The sequence below is a fragment of the Pan troglodytes genome, chromosome 19, assembly GCF_028858775.2.
Source record: "Pan troglodytes isolate AG18354 chromosome 19, NHGRI_mPanTro3-v2.0_pri, whole genome shotgun sequence".
Taxonomy (NCBI): Eukaryota; Metazoa; Chordata; class Mammalia; order Primates; family Hominidae; genus Pan; species Pan troglodytes.
The window spans coordinates 49,352,783-49,376,594 of NC_072417.2; the positions used below are offsets into that span (position 1 = coordinate 49,352,783).

A 23,812-nucleotide genomic window follows, 5' to 3' on the forward strand; every position below is an offset into this window, starting at 1 on the left:
ATTACCTTTTCCCCTATAGTACATGGAGGTGATGGGCTATCTTTGTATTCCAATACCCAGCTCAAAACCTGGCCCATTAAATGTTTGCTGAGTGAATGAATGGGATGATGAGTTAAATGAAACAAGGTTAAATTTAACAGTAATGTATGTGAAGGATTCCCCCTGGGTCCCAAGGACCAGTGGTGCAATGCAGAATGAAGAACTGTGTCTTATATCAGCCTGTGATCCTATAAGATCTGTATAGATTTGTGGTTCGTTTTGACAGTGCCCCTGTTTGAGCCAACAGTGGGATGTGGCTGTCAAAATTCTAAAGGAACAGCAACCCTCATTAGCTCAACCCTTCACAGCTAGAGTCACTGCAAGCTCAGCCCTGTCCTTATCATGAGCCAATTGTGGCAAGGTATATAGTACATTTCAAGTCTAAAATGGCATCAAGTAGAAGTTGCATACAAATTTCAAAAACACCAAAAATGAAAAATGACGAGAGCCATTGTAAAATGTCATTGATTTCAAGGCCAATTTTGTCTTCAAAGAAAAGAGAAGCGTGCATCTTTAATTTGATGAAATATCAGTAGTATCTGCATCCTTAGCCCTACCACTTGGTGGGACCTAAAATAGCTTCACTAGCAATTCATTGGCAGCGCTAGGGCTAAACACAAAGTTTTTGTATAACCTCTGAGTTACAGCACTTCCCTAATCCCTATCCTCCTTCCCACTTTCTCCAACTTCTCTGTGTTAACTCAGGAAGTACAACAGAGCGTCTATCTGTCTGTCTTCATGTCCTTCTTAACATTGGATATTCCTCTGGTCCTAAAGCCCTACTCCAAATCTTAGTCCATATGGATAAGGCTGGACCTAGATCTCTGAACCTTCCAGTTCCTAGTAGAGACTACAGTGAATAAGTTAATTTTCCAAAATTCCCTGACTGTGAGAACCCCTCTACCCTTTGGGCCTCTGAGTCTCAATCAGCTTTTTCTGATGGCCTGGGCTTGCCCCACCCTTCAGACACTAGACATTAGACCTGCTAGTGGCCCCTCAAAGTCTGGCCTCTGCAGCCTAGTTAGTGTCCCCAGTACTGCTCTGCTCTGTTATGAAAAGCAACCTCACAGCTGCAACAAGAGCAGCTCCAAAAAACACTTCATCATAGCTTGAAGCCTGCCGCAGTGTTTAAAGCACATTCGCCACTTGATTATCAGTCTGTGGATCCTTTATTTTCTGAATTATCTGTGGTCATTTAGAGTCCGAGTTTGCCCCTCCTTCAATGCAGAGGCTGCATCCAGGCGCCTCCACTCTCAACCACCAGGCTCCCTCCTCCCTTTGCCAACAATGCTTGTGTGCTTGGGAAATGCAAACTCATCCTAATATCAGCCCAGGAAAAACAGAATTAGGAACAGAGGTGGCTGTAAAACAAATTCTTAAATACATCTCTAAGCCAAAAGGACATCATTCTGAGCTTATTAGTACCAATGATAACCTCAATTAGCGCATACAATTAAGAATGGACCTGATTCTCTGAAGGCACTCTAAGGCACATATAAACATGTAATCTGATGAAATCCAGGCAGCAAAATAGGCACTATATATATTTTTTAGCTGTCCAGAGTTAGATCATGTTTTATATCTAGCTGAGAAAAGACTAGAAATCAGAGAACTAGACAAAAACCCAGAGAAAAAGAATGAGATGGCCTGAAAGCTCATTGCCACTGAAAAATAAGACATGGAGGCTAAAGAGATTTTTGATGAAGAGATGAAGAACTAATAAACATGGCAGAGGAGTGGAGCAGGAGGGAAAAGGGACTTTAGACACTTGGGAACGTTTGATGTAACAATGATGAAGACAGAGAAGAAAACCAGCAGTGCTGCTTTCTGCCTGCTGCAGGGCTAAGGCAGCGAAAGAGGGCTCTAGGGTAGAACGCAGTCTGGAGTAACTGCAAGGGGCGACTCAGGGATGTCTTTAGGGTTGAGCTGTAGATATTTGCATTTACTTGTCAATTGGCTGAAAATAAAGAGGACAAGCAAGTGGTGGGGGGAAATGGTAAAAAGAAGTGATGGGGAAAAAGAAAAACCAGAAAATGAAGCCCTAAGGAGGCTGGGGCCAAGAATAAGAAGCGAGTTGTGAAGACTGAAGATTAAAAGTACTTGAGGTCCAGCTATTTTAAGAGCCTGATGTGGAGAGCCAAATGAGGCATAGCTTTGGCCATCATTGTGCCCTCAATGCCTAGTTCAGTGCCTGGCACATACCGAGTATTCAAGAAAGGTATTTGTATGATCCAGGATGTGTGTTGTGCATGTGTGAGTGTGCACATGCATGTGCATGCATACTCCTATAGAAAGCTGGGTAAAAGCAAAAAAATTAAAATTTCCACAGAGATATGAGAAACCTAGTCAAATTTATTCCTATCTCTATCTTCACTAAGGCTTTGCCCTGCAGATCATATCAAGTCCCAATAATGGCTGCCTTCTCAGGACTCCAGCTGCCCTGCTTGTGGGATCCATTTTGCTCTGAGAGTCTGATGACAGGGTTTTCTGCCTTTCCTGTGCATTCATCAGGGGTATAGAGCAGTTATTCACAACTGGCACAAAGCTAGCTACATAGTAGGTGTTCAAGACATACAGAGCAAGTGGTTTAAATACCTGGAAATTCCAAGTACTCTCCAGATAAATAGTGGCTTGATCTTATTCTCCAACGAACTGCCTTATGGTAGAAATGGAGAGCAGCAACTTTCCAGCAATGATGGCTGAAGGTTGCTTATTACTTTGGAGAACACACGACAGGGCTGCTTATTCACTCCTTCCATCTTCTCCTCCCAGAAAGTGTCTTGACCCCAAAGGTCATACTGGGAATCAGAATACTCTGTTCTTAGTAAACCTGCCTTGCTGGAAAAACCCCTGAAGATGTTCCTACTACAGGAAGACAGCTCTGGTGCATGCAGTGTGACCTAACATTTTAGGACAAATGCCAATTTTAAGGCATTTCTATTTTTTTCAAGAAAATAAATATATCTCTGCACATCATATTAAAGGGTTTACATGCAGTTTGCCGAAATGGATCCCATCTTGCACAGGATAGAAAGAGTCCCTAGAATTGTCTTAATGGAAAAAGAAATAGGAGATGATAATGACACCTAACATTTGCATAACACACTCTAGTTTGCAAAGGTTCCTTATATCTATTGTCACATATAACCCTCATGGCAACCTGTAAGGTTCAGTTTACGATTTTACAGATTAAAAACTGAGATTTAGAGAGTTGAAGTGACTTGCTGGGAAATGACAAATGCAGGATTTGAACCTGCATATATTGCAAGTTATCAACTCCGCCTAGAAACTCTAGCTGCCCAGTCCCATTGCAGTTTGCCATACCCTCCTGATAACTGTGATTTAAAGCTTCTTCCTTAGGGAATTTCTCTATCCTCCCCATGAAGAGTCTGAAACGCAGCCTGGCATATCCCTCTGGCCCACTAGCTTTCTTTGGGAGGGCCCAGTCTTTCACTTGGCTGCAACTAAGTGGCCTATATCGGGTCTGATGGATGAATGTGAAATAAGTTACTTAACCACTATGAGCCTCATTTCATCTCCATGGAGCCATTATGAGGATAAATTATAACAATGTGTGCCAATTTTCTCGTTTATCCACTTATTTATGTACTAAGGTGTCAGTGAGAAATCCAACACAGTGCTGACACAGAGTAGGAACTCAGTGACTGTTTCCTCTTGGAAAACCTCTTCTCTGACTAAAACCTCCTTCCAATCCTTCTATCTCTGTCATTTCACCCTCATCAAGATGGTGAACTTCTCCCTTACTTCCAGTTTACCAATTTCTCCTTTGTCTCCATATCTGATTAAAATCTCATAGCCCCTTTGATTAAACAGCTCATCATAGTTGTTTTGCCTATTCCAAATTCATGGGTCTCTGTGCCAAAAATTTTTTCTGGTTATTTCTCTGGCCCCAAAGGAATACAATGGAAGAAAATTACACTTTCATATCTTCAATCAACCCATATTTATTGAGCCATTTATAAGCCACACACTCAATAGGTATTGCAGATACAAAGATGAATAATATTTAAGTCACTATCTCTAGATACTCACAAGGAAGATCAGATAATAAATAAACATAAACAAATTATTACAGCACAATGAGATAAGTATTTTGATAGTTTACTCCTTTATAATGCCCTTGGCGGCAGCATTCCCCCTTAGGAGGTAACATATGACTATTCCACAGTATCGTGCCTGGCACTGTCCTGTATGTATGTGAAATAATTAATTCCCGCAAAGTACAGCCGTTCCTTGCCTCCCCTATTCCCAGGCCTTACTAGGTCTACTTATCTGTACCCTTTGATTCCATTGACCAGACACTTTCTCCTTATTGATAGGGTTTCCTCCCAATCCTCTGTGTCTTTTGGTTGTCTTCCTACCTCTTTGATTGTTCCCCTTCATTCGTCTTTCTTAGCTTCTCACTCACACCCTATAAGTAGGCATTTCTCAAGGTTATATCCTTAGCCAACTTCCTTTTTTTGCTATATGCTTTTCATGGGCTCTTTTATTCATTCTCATGCTCTCAGCTGTCATCTATATATTATCTGTATATATTATCACACACATATATATGTGTGTATATATATATATCTCTCTCTCCATATATATCACCTGTCACCTATTATCTTTATATAGGATAATATATACAGATAATACCCAAATTAACATTTGAAGCTCTGGTTCTCATTGGGGGTGCTTTTGCCCACAGGAGACATTTGGCAATGTCTGGGGACATTTTTGGTTGTCACAACTGGGAAGGATTCTGCCACTGGCATCCAGTGGGTAGAGGCCAGGGATGCTGCTAAACATCTTGCAACATGCAGAACAGCTTTCCATAACAAAGAATTATCCAGCCCAAAATGCCAATAGCGCTAAGATTGAGAAACCCTGATTTAAAGCAACCATAAATCTTAAACATTCAAGCACAGATATTCTGTTTCATTCCCAAGCAATAACAGTCATTCTTAGGACTAGGCAATCAGCCATTTTCATTTAAGAAAATGTGACACACAGAGAAACACATACACACACGCTCACATGCATCTGCATGCACACACACACACACACACACACACACACACTCCGAATCCATATTTTCAATTGACTTCTGGAGAGATCCGTTCAGATTTCTCACAGAAACCTCAACATTAGCTTGTCAAAAATGCTATCCATTGTCTATCCAATCTCAACTCTACCATCTGTGTTTCCTATTCTAAAAGCCGGGAGTCATTTTTGGCCCTTTATTTCCCAACACTCCCCCCAACAAATCAGTTAGAAATTCTCTTACTGCTACCTCCTGAATATCTCTCAAACTTAATTTCTGTTACCCCAATCCTAACGTAGTCACCATTGTTTTCTTATAAGGATTATTGAAAGAACCTCCCAACAGGTTTCACTGTCTCTGGTCTCAGTCCCTCCAATCCATTCATTACACTGCTTCCAAAGAAAGTATTTTAAAATGCAAATCTGATCACATCACTCCCATCTTCCATGGTTTAGGTTCCCCACATACACCTTGTACTCCAGCCACATAAGGTTGTTCAACAATCCTTGACGAAATTCTGCATAATCTCTAACATCCACTCAGAAGTATTACTGCATTATTTCAGTGTAAATGTGGTCAAGAGACTTCAATAGGTGCTTCACAAAATAAGATAGTCCAGTGGCCAATTAAGCACACAAAATGATGTTCAACCACATTAATGATCAGGGAAATGCATATTGAAACCACAATCAGTTACCACTACATATCAACCAGAATATCTGTAATTAAAGAGACTGGCAGTATGAAGTGTTCGTGAAGGTGTGGAGCAATAAGAACTCTCATATGCCACTGAAGGGAATGTAAATAGGCTCAACCACTTTGGAAAACTGGCATTATGTGAATCTATGTACATCCTATAACCCAGCAAATTCAGTCTTAGATACATACCCAAAAGCAACGTGTGCATATATATGTCAAAAGACAGGTACAAGAATTTTCAAAGCACCATTATTCATAATAACTGAGGAACAGAAGGTATCCACATGCCTGGAAACAATGGAATGAATAAATAACTTGTGGTGTATGCCCACAATGGCATGCTTGTACAGCTACATGCAACAACATGGATGACTTTCATAAGCACAATGCTGAGTGAAATAAGCCAAAAGAGTATATTACATTATAAATTCAAAAAGAAAACAGAATTATATATTATTTGTATATATACTATATATATTCTTTATGTATCCACTATTATATATAGTTTTGGAATACATAGTTGGGTGGTAAAACTATAAAGAAATACAGTGAAATAATTACATTGAAAGGATAGTAATTATATTTAGCGGGTAGAGAGATGATGATTGGTCAGGGACATACAAAAGGCTTCTGATATACTGGCAAAGTTCTATTTCTGGACCAGGGTGGGGGTTAGCCAGTTGTTCACTTTAAAATAATTTGCTAGCTGTACATTTATGTTTCATGTATTTTCTGTATATCTGTTACATTTTATTTTTAAAAGTTTTTTAAAGTTCTGTTGTTTTCAGTTTTTGAAATGAGTTGTGTACTTGTGGAGACTGTTTAAGTAGTTAAATATAATAAATGATTACAAGACAATGCTTTTGAAATTTGTTAAATTGGTCGTCTTGATTTTCTCTGCAACAACGTGTCAGTAAGTGTTAAGACCTTCATTAACATCTAAAAGACCCACAAAAGGGGCTACCAAATGAAGGCAGTCACCTCTAGCAGATCCACAAGGATTGGTTTGGGGTGCAAATCTCCAGGGAAAAAAAGTTTTGTGTTGCTGTCTTCTATGATCCTATGAACATTATCTGAAGCCCAATGACAAGACACAATGCTGCTGCAGAAGAAACAAATACCCAGGAATGGGTGTCTCACCCCTCTTCCTCAACCTTCCCAGGACTAGTCAGGAATATAGAAGTGTGGTAGAGCTATTGCACTATTAATTATTGGGTATTCCTTTGTCTTAATCAAAGACGATTCATTAAGAGTGGCTAGTGGAAAAGAATCTGATTTCTAAGAAGCAGTTCTACAAAAATCTCCTGCAGTAGATTTGAGATATGGCTTATTCAAATACATATCAGGAAATTACTATTTTTATTCATTCAGTAATTCAAAATTACTATTATCTGTCCCGCTCTTCCTCTCCCTATGCACACCACTAAACCTTACCAGATGCTGCTTCCTCTGCCTAGAACACTGTCCCCAATTCCCACCACAGCTCTTACCCAGCCAACCTGTACTCTTCTATCTCAGCTTAGATGATAACCCCTCCAAGAAGCCTATCCAAGCCTGTCCAAGGCTAGCCTTGATGCCATTCATTTGTATTCCCAGAGCACCCTGCACTCTCCCTCACATAGCCTATGTGATCACACTAGATTGTAATTGCTCACCTAGGGTCTTGTTTACCATGGTAGTCCCAGTATCTATCACAGTTTCTGGCATATAGTGGGTGCTTGATGAAGGCTGTTGAATGAATAAATGAAAAAAAAAATCCCTTCTATGAAGCCTTCCCCATTTCTCCCAGTCAGAACAAATTGCTCTTTCCATGTTTCATAGCACTTTTTTTTTTTTAACAGACTTCTATTCTAGGCTGCCTCATGTTATAACTAGCTGTGTACTGGCTGTCTTCCCTCACACAGTTTCATGCTTCCAGGAAGCAAGAAATTAACCTTATTTATCTTTGTACTTTCCCCAGGACTTACCTTCTTTCTTATATGTACAAAGTAGACCTCAACGAATGTTCGTTGAATTTAATTGAATTCCCCTGCCCTCTAGCCCCACTGTCACACAGTTAATGATCAGTAATGATTGGTTCACGACTTGTAAATAAAAAACTTAACTGTGCTAGAGAAATTGCTATTTAAAGGAATAAGTTAGTGACTGTTTGGGGAAAGCAAACAATAAGAAAGAATAATGAGTAATGTGAATAATTATCTTCTAGTTTATCTAGTTTGTAAGCCCAAGATTTCATAAACTGGGTTTCGGGATTTTTTTCTGCAAGTATAAGAATAGCCAGCCCTGTGATCACTTTAAATTTTGCAATTTTTCTTATTTTGTTCTTCGGGATATATATTAATTAGGTGTGGTCAGAATTAATTTTAGAGAACTAGATGAGAAGACACTGAGATGCCACACGTGCATATGCAAACACACAGACACCCACACACGTACCTACAAATGGAAAAAGGGTTGTAAATTAGAGAGACCTCTTTGGTCTCAGCTCTAAACTGAAAGGGTCCTAGTTAATTGAGATGAGAGGCAGCATAATGAATATAGCCTGACACCTTTGTAAGTCACTCATTTAAACTCAAGGCATGCATATTCAGTCTTTGTAATTTGTTGCTTATATCACACACTTGCTTGGTCACAACTTTAAAAAATTAAATGGAACATTGCCATCTCTACTCCACTGATCTCCCAGCTTCCACTCATTTCCTCGCACGTCCATTTTCCACACAGCTTTCCAGAGCATCCTTATAAAACATAAATCATATCATGTATGTCCACTGCCTAGAACTCTCCAATGGCTTCACATCACATGAGATCAAAATCTAAACTACCTTGATCTAGCAGATCTTGAATGATGCAACCTCTACCTAACTCTTTTTACTATTTACCTTGCTCCGTTTTCTTTCAGTCCCTTGAATAAGCCAAGGTATTTCCAGCTTAGAGACTCTGCAAATACTGTTTCCCTGCCTGGAGTGTTCTTCCCTTAGATCTTCCCATGGCCAGTTGCTTTTCATCTTTCTGATCTCAAATCAGATTCATTAGGAGATCTGACCTCTTTGTTTAAAGTAGCCTTATATCCCATTAGTCATTTTCTAAATTATTACCTTCATAGCACTTATAATCATCTAATATCATTATCCTACTTATATATTTACTTATTTTATGTCTTCCTCTTTAAGAAAGTACGTTCTCTTAAAGCAAAGGCTTTAGACACTGCTGTATCCTCAGCAGCTAGAATAGTGCTTTGTCCAGAGTAAGTGCTTAATAAATATTTGTGAAATGAATTATTATGAAATCAATTGGGATCCTCTGCACCACTGAGTTAGTTCAGTGTCTCGCCCAGGGATGAGCCGTTCAATCTGATTCAATTTAATTTAGTTCAAGAGGCATTTGTTTTATTCACCCCTGATTCTCCAGAAATAGAACAGTGCTTGGCACATAGTAGATGCTCAACTAACAAAGTTTAAATGAACGAATTACTTTTATTCTACTGTAGGCAACATTGAGATAGGGAGAGCCACTGGAAAGGGGGTTTGCAATAATGAGGATAAGAGCCCAGGAGCCATTTGTTCACTGCCAATAGGGCAGAGGCAAATGCTGGGCCTGGTCTCCATGGCAACCTTTCAATAGGAAGCATAGGAAGGAATCTCTCTTACACCTGTTCCCCAAGCCAATTAGGAGCTATAAGGAAGATGAGAAAAGAAGAGGCATTTTTCTGAGACCCACGTCACCTGTCATTTTCACTAACAGGGTGTGTGGATCTCTAAACTGCTTGCAGGGTACGTCTGGGAGAGAAGCCTTTCTGTCAATCTTGTTCTCACCAGAGATCACCGATGGAGGAGTGCAGTACAGCCCCAGTTTCCCAGTAAGGTGATCCCTTGGGGTCTACCTGAATCACCGCAGAGGAGGAATTTCCATAGAGAGGGCTGCTTCCCTTAACTCCACTAGGCCTGGGTGAAAGGTGGGGATGGTAAGCAGGAAGGGGCCTAGCCTGGATTAAAGCTGCAGCTTGTGTGACTCTTCCTACAGCTGTGCCTCTCTCCTGCTGCCCTAGTTACACTATGGGTGACATCTTCATGAAAAAGCACCATCTATGCTGTAGATTCTACAGAAGGGGTTCTTTCTAAAAGCATTTGCTCTAGACTGCCTAGTGAGAACTGGTCTCAAGATTTATTATTTCTATTCTTCAAAACTCCAAAGTAGGGTAATACTAGCCTCATTTTACAAATGAGGAAACTGAGGCTTAGGTTGAGTAGAAATTTAAAATCTCAGACTCTAGAGCCAGATTACCTGAGCTGAGCGCCACCACTATGGGATCTCAGGCAACTCACTTACAGAGCTTCAGCTTCCTCACCTCTAAATTGAGGATAAAAATAGTATCTTAATCCATAGGAATTCTACACGCACGCGCGCGCACACACACACACACACACACACCTATACATATGTACATGATAAGCCCTTAAATGTGCTTAGCACATTATCTGATAAACGGCACGTTGTTCAATAAATATTAGCTCTTGTCATTATCCTAGGTTACCTAGGTAGTATGGAGATCAGATTCAAACCCAGGTGTGTCTGGCCCCAAAGCCCAAATTCCTCTCATTATGCCAGGGGTTCTCAAACCTTAGCATGCATCAGAATGACCTAGAGCACTTGTTAAAACACAAGTTACTGTGCTTCATGTCTAGAGTTTTAGGTCTGGGTAGAGCTTGAGAGTTTATATGCCTAACAAGTACCCAGATGCTGCTGCTTCTGCTGGTCTGCGGACCATGCGAAATACCACTGCATTAAACTGTTAACCCAGAGCTTCACTCTCAAAAAGCATCTAAAAGCAGCTCAAGAGATTTTAGATGATAATAAGGTGTGAATGCTTGCAGAGCAACTGCATTTTAAATAGAGAATTATGGAAGCTGAGATAGTGCACGTCTGCCTAGAGAGGGGCAATGAGTAGGGTCGCTTTTTGAGAGTAAAGAACTTGCCCCTCCAGTCCCAAACAGCTATAAGCCAGCTCTTTATCCTGAGAGTGTGCAACTACTCTGTGCAACAAGAAGGCCCTAGAGGAGAATCTCCTCTTGACTGCTAACGGAGCCACATGGCAAATAGCCAGCCGTGGGGAGTGCTTGGGGCTTTTCTAGCCACATCCAAGCCACATTGTTGGCGCTGGGTCAGGCCTGAGCTCACACCTTAGGGATTTGGGAGTTACTGGGAGATAAGGAGCCTGTAGGTCTGATTTTACAGTCCACTTGGCTGAGATGGACTTTTCCTTTCAGTGGAACAACTATGAAATACTGCCTTATCAACAATCCATTTCAAAAAGGATGGAACTTGGATATGTGTGCCGTCTCAGTTGTCCCACAAACTAAAATTTGTGCTTAAGAATTCTTCACCCTGAAGCATCCACATTGATTTCCCTAACCTCCTATCTCTAGTCCAGCTACTACTGGAGTGAACAATTCACCATGTAGGGTTTATACAAAGGCCCACTCCCCACTGCTTCTTAAAGCCCCCTGCCCTATTCTTGACGCCCATTGCAGGCATCCATTTCCACTATAGACTCTCAATTATTTGGTTCCCCCCACATCATCATGGGCATCCAAAAACCAGATTTCAGCCTCCTGGCAGGCAGCCTTTCCCCACATTTCTCCCATAAACATTGGTTCAAAATGCAGTTCCTTGGCATAGGTTCCTCAAAATGCAAATTTCCCTGGCAGAATAACACTTCTAAACACAGTAAGTCTGAATACCTAAGTGTCAGTGGGTCTGGGAGTTCTTACCAAGTGTCAGAAAGCTAGGAAAAGATGGGGCACAAAATTCAAGCTTCTTGAGGGTTGAGCCCATGACTGGTACATGTCTATATTCATTACCTGAAGAAGGCCCTGCTTTTATTCTGCCCTGTTTCTTTTCCAATTTTGTTATTTCTTTGGGAAAAGCAGGTGAGTGCCCATGTGCATTAACTGCTAAGTCTTTCAAAACACATCTATACATTAATAATGTGAAAATATTACACTATTGTCTTGGCTCCCCAGTTTTCAATTGTGTAAATAATAGATAGCCTCCTTTCCAGAGAGTAAAACGTGTATGTGCTCTCTCTTTCTTTACCCCCTGCTCCCCTGACCCTCCCCTCATATTATGCTAGAACTGGAGATCCCTTGTGTGAGTCTGTTTTGCATTGCTATAAAAGAATGCCAAATGCTGGGTAATTTATAATGAAAAGAGGTTTATTTGGCTAATGGTTCTATAGACTGTACAAGAAGCATAGTGCTAACATCTTCTTCTGCTGAAGGCCTCAGGAAGCCCTCAATCATGGCAGAAGTTTAAGGGGGAATTAAATCACTTTATAAAACCACAGATACCTGGGCCCTACTCCATATCTAATGAGGCTCCAACAAGGGGACCTGGGTATCCAGATTTTCAAAAACATACTGCCTTTCGCTTCTAATACACACCCTTAGTTCATCTAGTTTAAGCCCTTCAGTTAAAAAATGTGGAAACTGAAGTCCAGAGAGGGAAACAACTTGTCCAAGCTTACATGGCCAGTTAGTAGCAAAGCTGACTCCCCAGTTCAACCTTGAAATAGCCAATTCATTGCCTTTACTCATGACTGTGTTCAGAACTGCTCTTTCTCAGTGTAGCTTACAAACTTAAATGTACCCAGCAAAATCTATAAAAGAAAGAACTCAAGGGAAGGGATAAAGGAAAAACAAGGCGAGGGGAAAAGAAAGCACAGTGGATTTCAAACTCTTCAAAGACTTAGATGGGGATAAGAACCTATGAATATCTGAAATTTCCAGTACTCACTAGCCAGACAGAATCTGCACAGAAATGATTTGAGAGTCACACTGCAAACACTATTAGGAATTTTATGATCCCTGAGCTCAGTGGCTGTCATCTTTGTATTGCTATTAATCAGCCAGGCTTAGTCTTCATTCCGCAGTATAATCTCTTCAATTGTCCCTAGCCCCAGACTATTTCATGTGATAGCATCACCCTATACCAATCTTCCATCTCTTTGTAGGTCAGACACACTCCCTGTTATCTTTTCTGCATGAAAGCCACTTAGGGAGGGGCAGAGACAATGGCCCTATGGACCTACTTACATGAGTTAGTTTTCTTTTCAGATTACTTTTTTTTTTTTTTTTTGAGATGGTGTCTTGCTCTGTCGCCCAGGCTGGAGTGCAGTGGCGCGATCTCGGCTCACTGCAACCTCCACCTGGCAGATTCAAGCAATTCTCCTGCCTCAGCCTCCCAAGTAGCTGGGACTACAGGCATGCGCCATGATGCCCAGCTAACTTTTTGTATTTTTAGTAGAGAGGGGGTTTCACCATTCAGGCTGGTCTCTAACTCCTGACCTCATGATCCACCCTCCTCAGCCTCCCAAAGTGCTGGGACTACAGGTGTCAGCCATCGCGCCCGGCTCTTTTCAGATTTCTTGAAGGCGGAGGGGAGCTGGAAGCCTCCAAAGCTTTCTCTGACAACACATCAATGACATCCCAATCTAGAGGAGGGATTTTTAGCTGTCACAATTGTCTTTTTGAAATAGGATCTTGAAAGAAATCAAGCTATTGTAAATTCAAGATTAAGAAAAAGTGAATAGGGGGTTGGGAGCACCAATTTCTCAACCACCTTAACCATTTGCCAATACACAAGTAACCCCTGCCCTCTGTATTTGTGTTTTCTGCCCTTCTGAGCCTTGATAGAAGAGGTCTCAATTATATCATTTTACACATGTAGCTTTTGGCTCCCCCATCACATTCCCCACAACATCTGTCACATACCTTCTTTGCTCTTTCATGCTCCCTCTACTCAATCTTGCCTCCCACCTTACTGAAATCAAAGTCATCCTAAGTGAGCTCCCTAGACTTCCCTTCCTCTTACATTTCTACCTAACATTCTATTTCCTTCTTTGCATCAGCTTTCTTCTCTGCAATGACTGCCTGTATCCACCCACTCACCCTTTCCTTAACCTCCAGCACTCTGGTTCTATCCCTACCACTGTCATACACTCTTTTATTTTTCATCAGTCAACCCAAGAAATGAGGTCATACTTGTAGAGCACATGACACAGTTCCTGACACAGAATAAGAACTCAGTAACATTGTAGGTCTTTCCAAATATAAGCAAGCATACACATGTGCACACACGCACAGAGTTAACTCCAGTGGCTTTCCCTCTCTCATCCACCACCTATTCATGGCATTTGACACTGTTGACCACTCGAAACTTTTCCTCCCTGCCATGGAGGAAAGGGAGATAAAATCAGGGATAAAGTCCCCTGCACCACCTTTCAGATTTCTCCCTCTGGTCCCCCCAGGGTACAAAAAGGGGACACAATTGTGAAGCCAAAGCCCACCCACTACCACAGGTGATGCCAAGGAGAAGCTGAAAGTGTCCTCAAGAGCAAAGGAGAGGGTGTCTCCCAGGTAATGCTCCAAAGCTCCCCTGCTGTCTCTGCATTTCTGCTCCTCCCTCTCCCCGGTAAGCCATAAGCCCCAGCACCCTACCACCTTATGATTCTTCTTGAGGGCCATCAGCTCCTCCTGCAGAGTCTCATACCGCATCTCCAGGTCAGACTTCTCCGTGATCAGATTGTCCAGCACCTGCCGCACGCCATTGATGTCGGCATCCACTCCTTGCCGCAGGTTTTGCTCCATCTCGAACCTGCAGACCAGCCAGGGGTAGAAAACAATCAAGAGGGAACCAGGCCCTACCAGGACCTCCAGAGTGCTGAGGTTTCAGGGAAAGGGCTGAAGACAGGAGAGGAAAAGAGTAGCAGGACTCACTTTATCCTGAAGTCATCCAGTGTCATGTGAGTGTTGTCGATGTCCAGAAGAGTTTTATTGCTGCCCACTGTCAGGTCCACAATCTGAAAAAAAAAGGACACAGCCATGAAATCATGCTGTGGACCACTGCTAGGAGGGCAAGAGGCCAGGCAAAGCCACAGGAGGTGAGGATTCCATCCAGGAAGATTCTCAAGAGGAACTTCCAACAGCTGGGACATGGCACAGACCCCTTCCAGCCTTCAGCGAAGATGTTTGGTGTGGCCTTCATTCACTCATTCATTCAACAAATATTTGAAGATCTACTGCAAAGGACATTGTAGGATTTAGAGATTACTGACATCCTGTTCCTCAAGGAGCCCACCATTGACTACAAAGTCAAAAGTGTCCTAAAAGAGTTCAAGGAAAGGAGAGGTGGCTTATGGCAATGGGAGATCAAGAAAGACTTCAGGAAGGAGGTGGTTGGCAATTGAATTGGGCCCTGAAGGATGGCTAAGATGTAACATTAGTAAATAAATGGAAGAGGTTTGAAGTAGAAGAAACAGCACATCCAGAGACGTGCAGAAGTTAAAACAAGAGGAATCACTGAGAATATTGAAGAGCCAGATTGTGAGCTCCACCAGAACAAAGTCTAGCACATCACTATGTCTATCCAGAGCAACCCTGAGGGTAGGCACTCACTGAACTGAGTGGCTGAATAAATGGATAGATAGATAGACATGTGAGTGGAGGGAGAGAGGGATGGATGGATGGATGGATGGATGGATGAATAGATAGCTTCCATTCCCAGAGTTCTGGATCTTCTCCATCACTTGAATAATCAACATGTACAATCAGGTCCAAAATACCTTAAAAGATCAAGATACACTCCTAAAGAAGCCCAGGAGAAGTGCAAAGGAAGAGAGAGTATTGACTTAGACCAGACTTAAAGGAGGTTCCACATCCAGTCCCAGCTCAGCTCATGTTAACCCAGGCCTCCTCTCTGCTCTGCCCAAACTCTGAAAGTTGAGGAAGAGGAAATAAATGCTCAGAGCACAGGCCAAAGTCCTATCCTGGGATCCCCAGAAACCAAACACAAGTTTGTTTCTGATGAAAGGGTACATTTCCAAAAGGTGGATTCCCTGGTTATTTTCTGAGTTTAGAGTTTAGCATTTTACCTTTTTTTGAAGATAAAGAATGTAAGAGAAACAGACCGAGACAGAGACGGCTTCCTGCACCTACCTGGTCCTTGAGATCATCAATAGTGTCATAATAAGAGGAGTAGTTCTTCTGGGTAGCAGCAGGTCCCTTCTTGTCATACCAATCCTGGATCTTATTCTCCAGGTCATTGTTGGCCTCCTCTAGAGCCTGTACCTTATCCAAGTAAGAGGCCAGCCGAGAATTGAGTTCCTGCATGGTGCTCTTCTCATTAGCAGTCAGAATACCACCATCACCACCTCCAGCACCACCTCCAAAGCCCCCAAACCCACCCCCATAGCCACCACCAAAGCCACTTCCAGAACCACCACCAAAGCCACCTCCAAAACCCCGAGAACTACCATAGCCTCCTCCAGAAGCACCACCAAAACCTCTGGAACCACCCCCAAAGCCATGGCCTAAACTACTGGCACTAAAACCACCCCCAGATCCTCCGCCGTAGCTGTAGCCAAAACTACTGCCACCTCTCCTCCCACAGACACAAGAGCTTCCCCCACCAGAGCCACTAGAAGAGCTGAATCGGCCCCCTCCTCCACCGCCCCCTGAGGAGCTGAAGCGGCTATAGGAAGACCTTATGCTGGCCCCACTGCCCACGCCACCCCCACCACCCCGGCCGCTGTGGCTCAAGTAGGACAAGGAGAACTGTCTGCAGCTCATGACACAGCTGGTAGCTCACGGGTTGAGAAGCGGTGATAGGAGTGCTACCGGCTCCCAAGTGCAGGGTACAGAGCTGTCCCTGGGGCTGCCTACTTATACTCCCAGCTGAAGGTGGCACACCTGGGTGTGCCCTTGGTCTCTGCCAGCCTCCCCCCACAGACCCGAGGGAGGTCTGGGATACGGAGGCAGCCAGGCTGCCCCAGGCTCAGCATCCTTTGGTGACTGCCTGGGGGTGGCCCAGCCTCTCTCCATTGTGTGGGATATTTTGATGATATTAGGCTGTCAGGGCCACCATAAATCAGCTCTACTGCCACAGGGGTGACCTAGATCCTGGAGTCTGGTCTCCGGCTGGCCCTAACAGCAGGTCTGAGACTTAGCCTCTTCGGGATAGAAACTCACAGGAGCATAGTCACCTCCTCTATTGGTGATCATTGCTGTCTGCATCCCTCATCCCTCCTTGCTCCCACCTTGTGCCCACTGTGGGCTGAGCTGGAACTAGGGTACTAAGGAGTTATCACAGAGGAGGGGGAGGCACAACCCCTGCCCTTGTAGAGCCCCAAATGGATGAAAACCAGTCCTTGCTGTCAAGATCCTCAAGGCTTTCTGCGGAGACTAAGGCTCTGCCCTTGGGAGACTCCAGTTTGATGAGGAGACAACTGGCATGGCCAAAAGATGGAAAGAGGCACTGAGACTGTGCCTGCCGGCGCTCAAGGACAGCGTGCAGAGTTCACCCAAAGGGCCGGAAGAAGAAAGTGGACCAAATAAACAAGGTGGTGCTGACACTAGCTGACCTCTGAGCAGGAATGCAAGTGACTCGACTGTCCTGGTCCTTTTGCAGGGCCCAGCAGGGAGTGTGGAATTGACCTTGGTTGAGTGCCTACCCCATACAGAGCTCGGGAGGGGATACAGAGATGTATGACTTATCCCGGCTCCTGGCAGAAACTTGGATGTATATTCTGGTCACCAAGGCCAGAAGAGAATGGTGAGGAACACACTGGTCTCCGGTGTGCCTACCTGAGCTCCATCCAGCTCATGAGCTGGATCCATCGTGCTCATGAGCTGTGTGACTTTGATAAGTTACTTAACTACTCTGTGCCTCAGTTTCCTCCTCTGATAAAGATTGATATGAATAGTTTGTCCATCTCCTAGTAAGAGACTGGTGAGAAATGCTCAAAAAATGTTCGGCTGCCTCTGATCATTCAGCCCCCTAACTCCCCGTCAACTCTGCCCTCACCCAGACCTTAGCCATGAGTTTCTAACTGCCCTCCCTGCCTCTCCCATGTCCCTCTGACTCTTCCTGCACAGCAGCCAGAATGATCTTTCTAATCCATGTCTGACAACATCACTTCACCAGTTTCCCTCCACCCTCAAGATAAAGTCCACTTTCCTGGCACTTAGGCCCATCCCCATCTTTCCATTCCTGCCCCATCTCCCACCATCCCCCAGGCCCCCTAGAAAATCGTACAATGCTCCCCAAATGCCCTTCTTCCCTCTAAGAATACTCGGGACTTGCAATGACCTCTAATTGAAATGTCCCTCTCCATCTTTTCTACACAGAAAACTACTCATCTTCAGTGACCCCTCTGAGTGCCTCCTCCTCTGTCTTCCTGTACTCTCGCCCCCTGGGTTTGTACTGTGCTCTGTTATAGTGCCTCACACTTATCTCCATGGCTCTATGAAGCACTTGATGAAGAATAAAAGTTCACGTACTGAAAAAAAAGAAGAAAGCTCTCTCTGTTGGCAGCAAGAGCTCCTCTAAGCCTGCCCCTGCTCATCTTGTACTTGCCCCAGTGCCCAGCGCCACGTCTGGTCCAAGTAGGATCCCAACACATACGAGATGGAAGAAAGATACCAGTCATTCCCGAAAGATGCTCATTGCTGAAAAGGAGCTAAAGGTAAGGAAATCTCTTTGCCAGGATGGTCAGCAAGGGCCTGAAAGAGGCAATGCCTGCATGTGTAGGTGGCATAGATGACTGGTATTTCTTGAGGAGCTTTTAACTGATGCTCAGCGACTGTTAAATAATACTGAAGTGGCCGGATGCAGTGACCCACGCCTAATCCCAGCACTTTGGGAAGCCGAGGCAGGCAGATTGCCTGAGCTCAGGAGTTCGAGATCAGCCTGGGAAACATGGCAAAGCCCCGTCTCTACTAAAAATACAAAAAATTAGCCGGGCGTGGTGGCGCACACCTGTAATCCCAGCTACTCAGGAGGTTGAGGCATAAGAACCACTTGAGCCCAGGAGGCACAAGTTGCAGTGAGGTGAGATCCATGCCACTGTGCTCCAGCCTGGGCGACAGAGCAAGACTCCATCTCAAAAAAAACCACAAAATAATAATAATAATAATAATACTGAAGCACTTGGAGAGAAGATTTCCTTTTTCATGTTTGTTTGTTTGTTTGTTTTGAGACAGAGTCTCACTCTGTCACCCAAGCTGGAGTGCAGCGGGATGATCACAGCTTACTGCAGCCTTGACCTCCTGGGCTCCAGCCATCCTCCAGCCTCGGCCTCCCAAGTAGGTGGGACTACAGGCACACCACCATGCTCAGCTAATTTTTTTTTTTCCATAAAGATGGGGTTTCCCTATGTTGCCCAGGCTGATCTTGAACTCCTGGGCTCAAATGATCCTCCTGTCCCAGCCTCCAAAGTGCTGGGATTACAGGCATGAGCCACTGCACCTGGCCTCTTTTTCTATTTCTCAATCTTCTGATTAGTCAAGGATGAAATCTCATTTGGACACTATGGCCTCTGTAACGCCCCACCACACTTGTCAATCACCCTGTTCAAAAAAAGAGAGCCAGCTTTGGGCTCAGCACCTTTAGAAAGTAACAGCATCTAGTTAGAAGTTAAGTATTTCTGTATGTCATTTCCTTCTGCTTCTGGCAAGTGATTATGATTTTCCTTTTTTGGTAGTAATGTAAGATTTCCTTTATAAATATATTTATTGAAATGAAAGGTGAGTTAATTTACCAAAATGTGTTAAATAAATATTTAAATAGGTGGTACAAAATATGTTAAATTAAAAATTGAACAGGTAGTTTAAGTTTTGAAAATTAAAAGAGAATATAATTCTCTTTTATTCAATATTCAGAGAATACTGAAGGCATTTTATGAATGGTTAATACATGGAAGACTCTTAGATCAAAGCCAGTGGGTATAATTGATTCCCTTTCTACTTTCTTAAATGGTTTTAAACCATTCAAGGTCTTTGCCAAGCTCTGCTGGGGAGCCCAGAATCTGCCGCAATGTGTTCCAAGGCCTGGGAAGTTACCCTCTTCCCCATGCCCATGCTGATGCCGCCACTCTGGTAGGGATGTAAGCCCCAGGTCCCAGGTCCCTGAGCTGGATGGGGAAGTCGGTGGTGCTATGGATGGGCCACCCTGGAGAGAGCTAGCACAGTGGCACTTCCAGAACCCTGCTCTGTCATCTGCAAATGTATCTGTGTTGGGAGATCCTAAGAATAGCTGAGACCCGCCTGACTGAGCAGAAGCTCCCAGCTGGGGCACCCCTGGCCACCTAAGCCTCTTGACAGATGGCCCTGGTTTCCAGCCCTGGTGCCAAACTCCAACCCGTGTCCTCACCCCGCTTCTCCACTTCCCACCCTCTAGCCCTGTCCGAAGCCTCACTCAGCCCGAGGCAGCAGGCTTCATCCCTCAGAATTCCTCCCAGCTGCCAGGGAAAGTGAGCTGTGCATGAGGACCACTGTGGGGTGGAGAGCGCAGTAGCTCCCCAGCCAGCCAGGGCTGGGCCACCTGCCAGTTTCATCCTCCCTCCCTCTGTGGTTCTCAAAGTTGGCCTCAGTTTCCTCATGAGAAGCCCCTTCGTGCACTGTTGCCAAGGGCCATAAAGGCAGAGGGCTTCCGCCTGTAATCCCAGCACTTTGGGAGGCCGAGGCTGGCAGATCACGAGGTCGGGAGATCGAGACCATCCTGGCTAACACAGTGAAACCCCGTCTCTACTAAAAATACAAAAAAGTAGCTGTGTGTGGTGGTGGGCACCTGTAGTCCCAGCTACTTGGGAGGCTGAGGCAGGAGAATGGCATGAACCCGGGAGGCAGAGCTTGCAGTGAGCAGAGATCATGCCACTGCACTCCAGCCTGGGTGACAGAGTGAGACTCTGTCTCAAAAAAAAAAAGACAGAGGGCTCCCTAGATGAATGCCCAACTGCTGGCCACATGTCACCCCTGCCACATTGGCCCTCGTCCCCCCACATCTGGCCTTGTTCCAATACGAAGAGGAGCTTGCTGTGCCTGCAGCTCCTACGGTCCAGATAGGAGGTCTTGCTCCAGCTGCAGCAGGGCACCATCTCTTCCCTTCTCCCAAGCTCTCTGCCTGGCATGGGAGGCAGACTGGGCGAGATGGCGCCAGGGATGAGGAAGGCCAACAGCCGTGGCCTGAGTGAATGATTTCTTCTAGGTCATGTGACATGGCTCACTCTTCCAGCCTCTCAGGGCTCAGGGTCTGCCCTCTGAGCCCCAACTTCAACACCTCCCATGGGAACCCTCCAAAGAATGAACCAGGAATGGAAACCATAGAGCCCATGACACCCCGGCACCTGAGACCCAGTGAGAATCAACACTGCCTCTCCAGCCACCATGCAAGGCTGCAGCCTGGACCCAGTGCCAGCATCCCAAATGCAGGCCCTCCATTTGGGGAGTGGATGGAGTAGGAGAGAAGGGCTGCAAGGACCCAGATAGGCAGACAGAGGGACAGAGAGGGAACCAAAGATCCTACTTGCAAGGTGTCCCCAGAGGCAAAGGTATCGTCCACTGGGGACATGGGGACCTGGAGGCAGCACAAGGACAGCTTTGCTCTGGTCGTGGGAGCCCTCTTGCTTCCCACACCCTCAACTTACTCCCCATTGCTGTCTGTCATTGATCCCCAGGTGGGGCAAGTGAGGGACCTGAGTCAGCATGTGGCTGGCTGCTGGGAGAGGGAGCACCCGCTGAGTCACGGCTCCTCCCCTGGAGCCTCCATGAGCCATCTAGGCAGGTGTGCACTGCCCACTGGTGCAGGGCTGTGGGTACCTGCACCTGTCTGTCAACACTGATTCTTTCTCATACAACAGGCACTTGCCACCATTCTGCCCAGCCAGACCCTATCAGACCACAGTGAGGGGATGGAGTGGGCCCGCATAGGTGCCTCCACCTGAGTTTAGGCACCCCAGGCTTGTGTCTGCTGGGACACACCTAGCAGGGAGGCTGAGAGCACCGGCTTCGGAGCCAGGCAGGTCATAGTGTAAAGCCGGATTCTTCCACTTATTTGGGGAAAGTTGCTTCCCCTCTCTGAACCTGTTTCCTCACTGTAAATTCAGATTCATCCTTTATTGAGCACCTACTATGTGCCAGGCATTGGGTTGAGTGCTGGGGATAAAGTAATGAGCAAGCCCTTATTTTGATGAGGTTGAGTGCTAGGGATAAAGTAATGAGCAAGCCCTTATCTTGATGAACAGTTATGGGATAAAATAGACCTGCAAAAATAAACATGCAATTCACAACTGAGGTGAGCATGGTTGGTGGGGGAATGGAGAGCACATAATAAAGGGTGTGGCATGGTTGGGGGCATCAGTGACCTTCTCCCTGAGAAAGAGACACTTGAGTGAAGGGGGAGGAGAAGTGAGCCAGGAGAAGGAAAAAGGGGAGGGGCATACAGCATGTGCAAATGTCCTGAGGTGGAAACAAGCAAAGTGACTGCCAGGGCAGGAGTCCTGTGTGGCTAAAGGGCAGTGGGTTAAGTCAAGCAAAGGATTTTCGGTGGGAGCAGGGAGGAGGGGGCTGGAGTCAGGGCACAAGCCTGCCAGGCTCCCTTTGTGCAGGGCACGTCAAGGGGCCACACTGATTGTCTCTGCAGGCTCTCCATGCCTGCCTGGCTGTGGGGAGGGACCAGACTGTACCAAGGCTTATGGGCGGCGGCAGCCACAGCCCAGACTAGTGAGCTAATGAGCGGTTTGGATGTCTTGCCTGGTCCCGTTAGAGCCTCGCTCCTCCCCTGTGCTGGAAGGTAGGACACAAGGGCCCCAGCCTTGGCTCTGCCATTAATTTGCTATGTGACCTGCAGCTGGTCACAGCACCTCTCAAAGCTTCAACTGCTTCCTCTGTAAAATGTAAGGACAGGAATCACTGATCTCACTTGATCTGAGGATTTGACATCAGAAGGGGATGAGCAGGCTGGGGAAGAGAGAGCATCCTCTCACTGATCAGCTCTTAGGGCATCCAAGACCTCGAAAGAAGGGATCTGGGGTGGGCTCTGTCCTATAGAGAAATCTTAAGGTGTCAGTGTCCTGGGGCATCTATTGTTCCCAGAAGGAGCTAGCTGGAATGGCACCTTCTGCTGCCCATTCACCCACCTTGTTCCTCAGATCCTCGATGGTCTTGAAGTAGGGACTGTAGTCTTTGATCTCAGCAGGCCGCTGCCACTGGTACCAGTCATGGATCTTCACCTCCAGGTCAGCGTTGGCCTCCTCCAGGGCACGCACCTTGTCCAGGTAGGAGACCAGGCTGTCGTTGAGGTTCTGCATGGTCACCTTCTCACTGCCCACCAGAAGCCCATCACCACCAGCAAAGCCACCACCCAAGCCACCACCCAAGCCAGCACCAAGGCCACCACCATATCCTCCCCCAAAGCCACTACCGAAGCTGCTGCTGCTGCTGAAGCCACTGCCATAGCTGCCCCCCAGCCTGTAGGCTCCCCCAGAGGAGAAGCAGGAGGAGGAGACAGACAGGCCACCCCTGTAGGTGCTGGGGGCGCGGCAGGACCCTCCGGCCAGGACGGAGGAGATGCGGCTGGAGCCGCCCCCGATGCCGCCCCCGATGTCGCAGGAGCCCTTCATGGAGCTGGAGGAGGTGAACTGGCGGCTGCAGGTGCTCATGGTGCCGAGGAGGGAGGTGAGTGAGCGAGCAGTTGGCTGAGTGAAGAGAAGGTGCTCAGGTAAATTGGAAAGGGATGCGAGTGCTTTATACTCATGGGTAGGGGGCGGGCCTGGCACTTTCCATTCCCCTTGGCTTTCATCACCCACAGGCTAGCACCAACTCCCAGCCAGGTCCCTCCTCTCCTCCACCTCATCATGTCTGTCATATTTTACTGGAAACTCATTGTTTGGGGGTGTTTTGGGCTTTCTTGTCCCGCCAGGCGTGATTCACAGGGGGAGGTATGGGCCTGCAGGCTACACTTTCCCATGGGGCCCCGGGAGTCCCAGCCCTCAGGAACCCGCACACTGGGCTCAGCCAGGGTGACAGAGAGCAGGGCCTCTGCACCTTAAACCTGGTGACCTGCTAGCTCTCCATGAACTGGATGGGCCTTTAACATCCACTTAGAGGAAGCCCACCACTGCAGGGGACAGATACCCAGCTGGAGAACACCGGCATGGCAAGGTCACCTTGGGCACAGAGAGGCCTCCCTCAC

General features: G+C 45.7%; 1 protein-coding gene across 1 annotated transcript in view; it reads right to left on the bottom strand.

Moving 5' to 3' along the window:
- LOC129137717 (keratin, type I cytoskeletal 14-like) overlaps nt 1–23,336 on the bottom strand; it is a 29,443-nt gene extending 6,107 nt beyond the window's left edge. Inside the window, exons 1-3 of the mRNA XM_054671133.1 lie at nt 22,758–23,336; nt 14,563–14,645; nt 14,133–14,440 (exon numbers count right to left, since the gene is read on the bottom strand). Of these exons, the coding sequence (XP_054527108.1) occupies nt 14,133–14,440; nt 14,563–14,645; nt 22,758–23,279 (913 nt within the window). The 5' untranslated portion in view covers nt 23,280–23,336. The remainder of the gene's footprint in view (nt 1–14,132; nt 14,441–14,562; nt 14,646–22,757) is intronic.
- Nucleotides 23,337–23,812: the final 476 nt, after the last annotated feature.